The following is an 11163-nucleotide window of genomic DNA, read 5'->3' on the forward strand; positions in this document are numbered from 1 at the left end:
ACTTCATTTCTTGCATGAATATTAGAACCCTAGCTATGTATTTCTTTAGTTCTTGAATTATATATGCTAGGTCAGATATTTTAGTCATTTCAAATATACATGCCTCAGTTTTGAATGTGCCATTATCAGTCTATTATTGCGCATTCTTAGTTTGCATGTCAGTTTGTGCTATCCAGTATAATACAAAAATTCAGTCATAATGTGTTGATCATTTAATCTATTGGGAGTAGCTTAGTATCGAGTTGGACTAGGGTCAGTCATCTATATAGTCCCAGAACTACGAGTCACGTAGGTTGTAAGTCCCCTCTGTGGGCATTATTTTAGTGATCACGCCAGCATGCCTCTATACCTTTGGTCAGGTATATTGGGTCCTCTCAATGGGGCGTATACATCAGACTCCATATTTAGCTCATGTGGTTTTATTGTCGGTTATTAGTAGCTCCTATAGTTCAGTCAGACTCCACTGCATTGACCACATTTCAGTACATTCAGTGTTCAACATGTTATAAATTGGTCATTGCATTTAGTTAGCTCAGTATTCAGTATCTATATCATGTTCAGATTATACTCTTGCTTTATTGCTTGTTCAGTTATATGTTTATTTCAGATTTACTATATCATTTATGCTCAGTACCTATCAAGTACTGACACATACATTGTGCTACATCTTCTCGTGATGTAGGCTCAGGTCCTCAACAGTCAGATCACGCATAGATCGGTTCCCGATCTTTACTTCTGCAGCATCAGTGGTGAGTCCTTATTCTTTGAGGACTAGCGACATGTTTATCTTTATCACTTTTAGTCTTTAGTTTCAGTTTTGCTAGATCTAGTTAGAGAATGTCCCAACATTTCTAGTCAGTTTGGAGGCTCATTTCAGACATAGTAGATTCAACTTAGTATTTGGGTTTGATCCTTCATTTTTGTATTAAACTCTCAAATTTGATATATTCAGTTTTAGTATATAGGTATTCACCATCACTTTCATTATTACAATATTTAAGTTTCCGCATCAGTTTTTTTATCATAGTATGCTCATGTCATGCCAGCAGGGTTAACTTAGGGTCACTTGTGATCCTAGGTCCCATGTCCGTGCTCTGGGGTAGCTTCGGGGAGTGACAAACTTGGTATCAGAGTACTAGGTTTAAGAGTCTTAGGATGTCTGAAAAGCCACACTAAGTAGAGTTTTTTTCATGGGTGTGAAGTGCACCACATCTAATGAGAGGGAGGCTACAAAGTTTTTTAGGAAAAATCTTTATTTTCTTATTACTCTTATCGTGCGTAAGGTATGATCTAATTCCGTTCTAACTCGATGTTTTACGTTTTAGATCATGCCTCCTCATAGAGCTAACGCCAGGATTGCGAATGCTAGGAACGCAAACACATCTCCTCCAGTCCTAGATTAAGAAGTTTCGAATGCAATGTTCAGGAACGCTATTCAGATGTTGGCGCAGAGTGTGGACAACCAGAACAATCAGCGAGCTCTAGTTCAGGAAAATGTTAATGTTGGGTCAGCTACCGCTAGAATCCGAGATTTTGTTAGGATGAATCCGCTAGAGTTCTTAGGATCGCAAGTCGGAGAAGATCTGCAAAACATCATTGATGAGGTCAAGAAGATCTTTGAAGTAATGTAGATAACTAGAAATGACCGGGTTGAGTTGGCATCGTATCAACTTAAGGATGTAGCTCATATCTGGTATACTCAGTGGAAGGAGAACAGGGGTACGAATGCAACTCCTATCACTTGGGATTGCTATAGTGAGACCTTTCTGGATAGGTTTTTCCCAAGGGAGTTGAGAGAAGAAAAAGCTCAGTTGTTCATGAATTTGAGGCAGGGATATATGAATGTCCAAGAGTATGGGATCAAGTTCACCCAACCCTCTAGGTATGCTCCTCACATGGTTGCTGATTCCACGGCCCAGATGAATAAGTTTCTTTATGGAGTGTCAGACTTGGCGAAGACAGAGTGCAGGAATGCTATGTTGCTGAAAAACATGAGCATCTCTAGGCTCATGACTCATGCTTAGCAGGTTGAGGGTGATAAGCTTAGGGAACATGCTAAGGAGAGTAAGAAAGCTAGGACAGGCAACTATGAATATTCTCAACAAAAATCGGGCGGTGGAAATCGCTCACAATTTCAGCAGAAGCCTTTGACTCCAGCACCTTCATCAGCTAGTGTTCCATCCTCCAAGTTCAGACAAAATAAAAAAGGTCGGGCATCAGGCTCTAAGTCTCAAGGAAGTGTTTCAGGCACCAGAACCTACCCAACTTGTCTGAAATGTAATAAGAACCATCCGGGTGAGTGTCTTGAAGGAAAGAAATGATGCTTTGGGTGTAGTCAGTCTGGTCACAGGTTAAAGGATTGTCCTTCTAGACAGGGTCAATGAGGTAATAATGTTAGAGCTCAGTCCACAACTTCAGCTTCACCAGTAGGTCTCCCGACTCAGCAGGGTAACACATCTGGTACAGGTGGCGATCAATGCCAAAACAGGTTGTATGCTCTTCAAGCTCGCCAGGATCAGGAAGATTCTCTTGATGTATTCACTGGTACGTTACGAGTCTTTGATCTTGAGGTTTATGCATTGTTAGAGCCAGGGGCTACTTTGTCTTTTGTAACTCCTTATATAGCGGTCAAATTCAATGTTAGTCCTGAAACTCTCTCAGAACCCTTCTTAGTCTCTACTTCAATCAGTGAACCAGTCATAGCTAAACGTGTATACAGAAATTCCCTTGTTATAGTCTCTCAGGACGTCACCTCAGCAGACCTTGTAGAGTTAGAAATGGTAGACTTTGATATCATTCTAGGCATGGATTGGTTACATTCTTTCTATGCCTCAGTCGATTGTATAACTAGGATTGTTCGTATCCAGTTTCCAGACGAACCAATCTTAGAATGGAAGGGTAGTAGCTTAGCTCCTATGGGTCGGTTCATTTCTTACCTTAAGGCCAGAAAAATGATTTCTAAGGGGTATCTCTATCATCTAGTTCAGGTTAAGGATTCAAGTTCTGAAACCCCAACTCTTGAGTCAGTTTTAGTAGTCAATGAGTTCCCAAAAGTGTTTCCGTAAGATCTTCCCGGAGTTCCTCATGAAAGGGAAATCAACTTTGGAATTTATCTCCTTTCGGATACCCAGCTTATCTCTACTCCTCCTTATAGAATGGCTTTAGCTGAGCTTAAGAAATTAAAAGAGCAGTTGAAAGACCTTCTAGATAAGGGCTTTATCAGACCTAGTATTTCGCTATGGGGTGCACCAGTGTTGTTTGTAAAGAAGAAATATGGTTCTCTCAGAATGTGCATTGACTATAGGTAGTTGAACAAGGTCACAATCAAGAATAAGTATCCCATTCCCAAGATTGATGACTTGTTTGACCAACTTCAGAATGCTAATCATTTCTCAAAGATAGACTTCAGATCTGGTTATCATCAGCTTATGGTCAGAGATAGTGACATTCCGAAGACAGCCTTCAGAACTCAGTATGGTCATTATGAATTTGTAGTAATATCATTTGGACTAACCAATGCTCCTGAAGCTTTCATGGATTTGATGAACAGAGTGTTCAAAGTATTTGGGCTTGTTCGTTATCGTCTTTATCGATGATATCCTTAATTATTCTAGGAATGAAAAAGAACATGTGAGTCATTTGAGGGTTGTTCTGCAAACTCTCAAAGGATCACCAGTTATTCGCTAAGTTTAGCAAATGTGAATTCTGGTTGCAGTCAGTTGCTTTCCTTGGGCATATAGTGTCTAGCAAAGGGATTCGAGTTGATTCTTGGAAATAGACTCAGCGAAACAATGGCCCAAACCTACCTCTCCTACAGATATCAGAAGTTTCTTAGGTCTAGTGGGTTATTATAGAAGGTTCGTGGAAGGATTCTCATCCATAGCCTCTCCATTGACTAAGTTGACTTAGAAGAAAGTCAAGTTTCAATAGTCAGATGATTGTGAGAAAAGCTTTGCAGAATTAAAAACTAGGTTGACTACAGCTCCTGTTTTGACTCTACCAGAGGAGTCAGATAGTTATGTTATATATTGTGATGCTTTCAGAATCGGCCTAGGTTGTGTGTTGATGCAGCGAGGTAAGGTTATAGCTTATACTTCTAGACAACTTAGGGTGCATGAGAAGAACTATCCGACTCATGACCTAGAGCTTGCAGCAGTGGTGTTCGCACTAAAGATTTGGAGACATTACTTGTATGGTGTTCACGTAGATGCGTTCACAAACCATTAGAGCCTTCAGTATGTGTTCACCCAGAAAGAGTTAAATCTTCGTTAGAGAAGATGGCTAGAGTTCCTCAAAGATTATGATATAAGTGTGCATTACCATCCTGGTAATGCCAGTGTAGTAGCAGATGCTCTTAGCAGACTATTTATGGGTGGTGTAACACATGTTGAGAAAGAAAGAAATAAACTAGCAAGAGATGTTCACAGACTTGTTTGCCTAGGAGTTCATCTTATGAGCATATCTGATGGTGGTGTAATGGTTCAGAATGGGGTAGAATCTTCGTTGCTAGTGGAAGTTAAGGAAAAGCAAGACAGTGATCCAATATTACTTGAGCTAAAGGGTGCAATCCACCAGTAGAGGGTGAAGCTTTTCTCCTAAGGGGGAGATGGCGTGTTTCACTATCAGGGTCGGTTATGTGTTCATAAGGTGGGTGAGTTGAGACATCAGATTCTTGCAGAAGCCCATAACTCTAGATATTCTATTCATCCAAGCACCACTAAGATGTACCGTGGTCTACGGGAAGTCTATTGGTGGAATGGAATGAAAAGGGATATAGCGAATTTCATGGGTAAGTGCCCTAATTGCCAGCAAGTCAAGGTAGAACATCAGAAACCAGGAGGTATGACTCAAGAAATTGAGATTCCTACTTGGAAGTGGGAAGTGATCAACATGGACTTCATCATAGGTTTACCTCATACTCGTAGACAACATGACTCCATTTGGGTGATACATGATAGAGTTACAAAGTTTTCACGCTTTTTAGCGATCAAGACTACAGATTCAGCGGAGGACTACTCCAAGCTTTACATTAATAAGATTGTGAGGTTGCATGGGGTTCCTTTGTCTATCATCTCAGATAGAGGTCCTCAGTTTACCTCTCATTTCTGGAAATTATTTCAGAAAGGTCTTCATACTTAGGTTAACCTTAGCACAACATTTCATCCGCAGACGGATGGCTAGGCAGAGCGTACCATTCAAACCTTAGAGGACATGTTGAGATCTTGTGTGATCGACTTCAAGGGTAGTTGGGATGATCACCTTCCTCTTATTGAGTTCGCCTACAATAATATTTACCATTCCAACATTCAGATGGCCCCTTATGAAGCATTGTATGGGCGCAGATGTAGATCTCCAGTCGGTTGGTTTGAAGTAGGTAAAGCAGCCTTGTTAAGACCAGATTCAGTCCATGATGCTATGGAGAAAGTGCAACTCATTAGAGATAGACTCAATACAACCTAGAGTCGCCAGAAATCTTATGCAGATGTAAGGAAAAGGGAACTAGAGTTCCAAGTTGATGATAGGTTTTCCTGAAAATGTCGCCTATGATAGGGGTGATGAGGATTGTCAAGAAGGGAAAGATCAGTCCTAGATATGTAGGCCCTTACAAGATCTTGAAAAGGATTAGTAAAGTGGCTTATGAGTTAAAGTTGCCAACAGAACTAGAACTAGTGCATCCAGTTTTCACATTTCGTTGTTGAAGAAGTGTGTGGGTGATCCAGCATCTATTGTGCCTTTGGAAAGTGTGGCTGTGAAGGATAGTCTCACTTTTGAAGAGGTACCAGTTGAAATCCTTGATCGTCAGGTTCGAAGGTTGAGGAATAAAAAAGTCACTTCAGTCAAGGTTTTGTGGAGGAGTCAGTCCGTAGAGGGAGCTAGTTGGGAAGCAGAAGCAGCCATGAAGGCCAAGTATCCTCACCTCTTTCCTTCCGATTCCACTCCAACTTGAGGTACTAGTTCCTCTTTAGTTTTTCAGTCATTCATGCTTAAATTCAGTCTTAGCATCATGTTCCTTCAGTTTGTACTTGCATTTTCAGCGTATTTGCTTGTTCTTGGAACTTAGTTCAGTTAGAAATCAGGCTTCAGTGTTAAGTGGTAGGGTTGTAGTTCCTTCCCTCCATTTCAGCTAGTTTAACCTTCATTGGAGGACGAATGTTCCCAAGGGGGAGATATTGTAACACCTCGAAAACTAGACCGAGAAACAAATTACAGAAAATTACCTGCACTAGTGAACCACGGTAGGTTTCACAAACCGTGATAGGGTCTACAGTCCGTTGACCTGCCCGTGGTCAGGACTTAGACTTCAGCAGGCACAGACATCAGACCACAGGCACCTTCATGGGCCGTGGTCTTGACGATGGGCAGTGGTGATGTCCGTGACGTCTAGGCAGTAGATCCCCTAGCCTAGCTCTTAGACACCCATCATCCAAGTAAGGAACACGGGGACTTTCACGGTCCGTGGTCCTGAAGACGGGTCATGAAAGCGTCCGTGAAAGCCTAACCAGTATCCCCCTAGCTAGTCCCTTAGACTCCCACGCTAGAGTGAAGACCACGAGGACCTTTACGGTTGGTAGTCCTTCACACGGGCCGTGGGAGGGTCAGTGAAGATGGACCCTCAGACCACCAGACCAAGTGAGGACCATGGAGACCTTCACGGTCCGTGGTCCCTCACACGATCCATGGAAGGGGTCGTGGTCAGCCCGTCAGCTGCTTAAGTCAGGGATCTTTCAGTCTTTTCCTATTTCGTTAGGCACCTAAACTACATGGTTTTGGTTAGCTTTAGCCTAGAAACATAACTAGAACTTACCTAAGTCAAACCATAAATCCAAACTTAGAAAATTTAAAAGCGTAAGAAGAAAAAGAGGCGAGCAACCCCAGTTTAAGAACACAACAAGTTTCCTTCAGTTCCATCCCCGAAATCGAAAGATTTCTCCATGGAAATCATCACCAGTTATGTGGGATTTCACTAGTAGGCTCCTTTCGCCCATTAGGTCCCTAGATTTCACTCGGATTCTTGATTCCCTCACCATGAATAGACTTAGGGTTTCTAGAACTTGAACAGATTATCATGAATTAGTTATTTACCTGTTCCAAATCAGATTATCATGTTATTACTTCGTTTCTTGCATGAATTTCAGAACCCTAGCTATGTATTTCTTTAGTTCTTGAATTACACATGCTAGGTCAGATATTTCAGTCATTTCAAATATATATGCCTCAATTTTGAATGTGTCATTATCAGTACATTATTGCGCATTCTCAGTTTGCATGTCAGTTTGTGCTATCTAGTATAATATAGAAATTCAGTCATAATGTGTTGATCATTTAATCTATTGGCAGTATCTTAATACCAAGTTGGACTAGGGTCAGTCACCCATATAGTCCCAAAACTACGAGTCACGTAGGTTGTAAGTCCCCTCTGTGGGCATCATTTTAGTGATCACACCAGCATGCCTCTATACCTTTGGTCAGGTATATTGGATCCTCTCAATGGGGCGTATACATCGCACTCCACATTTCGCTCATGTAATTTATTATCGGTTATTTGTAGCTTCTATAGCTCAGCCAGACTCCAGTGCATTGACCACATTTCAGTACATTCAGTGTTCAACATGTTATAAATTGGTCATTGCATTTACTTAGCTCAATATTCAATATTTATATCATGTTCAGATCATACTCTTGCTTTATTATTTGTTCAGTTATATGTTTATTTCAACTTTACTTCATTCTATATGCTCAGTGCCTATCAAGTACTAACGCATACATTGTGCTACATCTTCTCGTGATGGAGGTTCAGGTCCTTAATAGTCAGATCACGCATAGATTGGTTCCTGATCTTCACTTCAGCAGCATCAGTGGTGAGTCCTCATTCTTCGAGGACTAGCGACATATTTATCTTTATCGTTTTTAGTCTTTAGTTTCAGTTTTGCTAGATCTAGTTGGGCAATGTCCCAACATTTCTAGTCAGTTTAGAGGCTCATTTCAGACATAGTAGATTCAACTTAGTAGTTGAGTTTGATATTTCTTTTGTATTAAAGTCTCAGATTTGATATATTCAGTTTTAGTAAATGGGTATTCCCCATCACTTTCATTATTACGATATTTAAGTTTTCGCATCAGTTTTGTTATCATAGTATGCTCATGTCATGCCAGCAGGGTTAGGTCCTGTGTCCGTGCCCTGGGGTAGCTTCGGGGCGTAACAGTAAGCCAACCATGCTAATATGGGACATAAATATATTAAGGTTGATGGTCTATGTGTCGTAGGTTGAGGAAGAGAAGCTGAAGGATAGGGAGGAGTTTAGAAACAAAAAAGCAAAGATAGGAAATGAGTCCGGGCAGCAAAGGAATAATGTGACCCATTCGTCCTTTCAGCAAAAGCAACAGGGACCTGCTCCATCATCTGCTGGTGCACCTGCACCAAAGAACAAAAGTGACTACAATAGTCAAAATTCCCAAAACTTTAGAGCTAGACATGCACAGTCGCAAAGTTGTATGGCACAAGGGGGTACTAAGATTCATGCATGTGCTAAGCTTGGTAGGAACCACTCAGGAATGTGTCGTGATGGCTCCACTGGTTGCTTCAAGTGTGGCTAGAATGGTCATTTTATGTGAGAGTGTCCAAAGAACAAGCAGGGTAACGATAATGGGGGCAATATAGCCCAGTCTTCTTCAGTTACTCCACCAGCCATAGCTGAATCTATAGGAGCTACTTCAGGGGCAGGCGGAGGAGGAAACAATTTGTTTGTTATCAAGAGTCGCCAAGAGCAAGAGGATTCGCCAGATGTTGTCACTGGTATGATCCAAGTCTTTAACTTTAATGTTTATGTTTTGCTAGACCCAGGAGCTAGTTTATGCTTTGTAACTGCGTATGTTGCGATGAATTTTAATGTTCTTCCTGAGCAACTTAGTGAGCCCTTCAGTGTTTCTACACCTATTAGTGAGTCTATTCTAGCAGAGAAAATTTATCGTGATTGTCCCTTTTCTATCAATCACAAAAGTACCATGACTGATTTAATTGAGTTATACATGGTAGATTTTGATGTCATTCTTGGTATGGATTGACTTTATGCATGTTATGTCTTAGTTGATTGTAGAACTCGAGTTGTCAAGTTTCAGTTTCCAAATGAGCCAGTTATATAGTGGAAAAGCAGTTCAGTAGTGCCTAAGGGTCATTTTATTTCGTACCTTAAGGCGAGAAAGTTAGTTTCCAAGGGGTGTGTCTATCACTTAGTCTGATTTAATGACTTTAGTGTTGAGATACTTCTTATTCAGTTAGTTCCACTAGTAAAAGAGTTTCCATAAGTCTTTCGAGATGATCTTCCCAGAGTCCCTCCTGAGAGAGAAATAAACTTCAGTATATTTTTTTCTTCCAGATACTCATCCTATATCTATTCTCCCATATAAAATGGCTCCAGCAGAGTTAAAAGAGTTGAAGGAGTAGTTGAAAGATCTCCTAGAGAAGGGTTTTATTCGACCAAGTGTCTCACCTTAGGGAGCTCTGATCTTATTTGTGAGGAAGAAGGATGGTTCCCTTAGGATGTGTATATATTATCGTCAGTTGAACAAGGTTACCATCAAGAATAAGTATCATCTTCCGAGAATTGATGATCTTTTTTACCAGCTTCAGGGTTTTACTAAGATAGACCTCAGATCTGGCTACCATCAGTTAAGACTAAGGGAATGTGATATTCCAACGGCAACATTTAGGACATGTTATGGTCATTATGAGTTTCTGGTTATGTCCTTTGGTTTGACCAATGCGCCTGCATCATTCATGGACCTTATGAATAGAGTATTCAAGCCTTATTTAGATATGTTGGTTATTATCTTCATTGATGAGATACTAGTCTATTCGAGGAATGAAAAAGATCATGCTAGTCATTTCAGAATAGTTCTCCAAACTCTAAAGGATAAAGAGTTGTTGTCAAGTTCTCTAAGTGTGAGTTTTGGCTTGAATCTGTGGCATACTTAGTCCACATTGTGTCTGGAGAGGGAATTAAAGTTGATACTCAAAAAATAGAGGCAGTGCAGAATTGACCTAGACCCATATCTCCCACCGATATTAGGAGTTTCTTGGGTTTGGCTTGCTATTATAGAAGGTTCGTAGAGGGGTTCTCATCTATTTCATCCCCTTTGACCAAGTTAACTCAGAAAATAGTGAAGTTTCAATGGTTTAAAGCTTGTGAGAAAAGCTTTCGGGAATTGAAGAAGAGGTTGACTACTGCCCCAGTGTTGATCTTACCAGAAAGTACTCAAGGTTTTGTCGTTTATTGTGATGCGTCTAGAGTTGGTTTAGGTTCTGTGTTAATGCAGAATGACAAAGTTATAGCTTATGTTTCCAGACAGTTGAAAGTTCATGAGAGAAACTACCCAACATATGATCTAGAGTTGGCTGCCGTAGTTTTTGCTTTGAAAAATATGTCTCCATTATATTTATGGTGTTCATGTAGATGTGTTCACCGATCATAAGAGTCTTTAGTATGTGTTTACTCAGAAAGAGCTTAATCTCAGACAAAGGAGGTGGTTAGAATTACTCAAGGATTATGACATGAGTATTTTTTATCACCCAGGTAAGGCTAATGTTGTTGATGATGCCTTGAGCAGGTTATCTATGGGTAGTACCGCCCATTTTGAGGAAGATAAGAAAAATTTAGTAAAAGAGGTACATAGACTTGCACGACTAGGAGTTCGACTAATGGATTCCACAAAAGGAGGAGTAGTGGTGATGAATGAGGCTGAATCATCATTAGTGTCAGAAGTAGAAGAGAAGCAAGATCAAGATCCTTTATTGCTTGAATTAAAAGCAAGTGTTCATAAGCAAAAGGTGATGGCTTTTGAACAAGGGGGAGTTGGTGTTTTGAGGTATCATGGTAGATTGTGTGATTGATTTCAAGGGTAATTGGGATGATCACCTATCTCTCATTGAGTTTGCTTACAACAATAGTTACCATGCTAGCATCCAAATGGCTTCATATGAAGCTCTTTATGGGAAAAGATACAGATCTCCTATTGGATGGTTTGAAATTGGTGAAGCAGGGTTGATAGGACCACATTTAGTTCATCAAGCTATGGAGAAAATGAAATTCATTGAAAAGAGATTGAAAACGGCACTGAGTCGTCAAAAATCCTACACTGATGTTAGGAGAAGGGAGTTAGAGTTTG

General features: G+C 40.5%; 1 protein-coding gene across 1 annotated transcript; it reads left to right on the plus strand.

The window, feature by feature from the left end:
* The first annotated feature begins 1418 nt into the window (after positions 1-1418).
* LOC125863674 (uncharacterized) lies at positions 1419-8863 on the plus strand. The gene is made up of 4 exons (XM_049543712.1): positions 1419-1622; positions 8266-8506; positions 8615-8745; positions 8837-8863. The coding sequence occupies exons 1-4, from the start codon at positions 1419-1421 to the stop codon at positions 8861-8863; spliced, it is 603 nt and encodes a 200-aa protein (XP_049399669.1).
* The last annotated feature ends 2300 nt before the right edge of the window (positions 8864-11163 follow it).

This window comes from Solanum stenotomum, chromosome 5 (genome assembly GCF_019186545.1).
Source record: "Solanum stenotomum isolate F172 chromosome 5, ASM1918654v1, whole genome shotgun sequence".
In the NCBI taxonomy this organism is placed as follows: domain Eukaryota; kingdom Viridiplantae; phylum Streptophyta; class Magnoliopsida; order Solanales; family Solanaceae; genus Solanum; species Solanum stenotomum.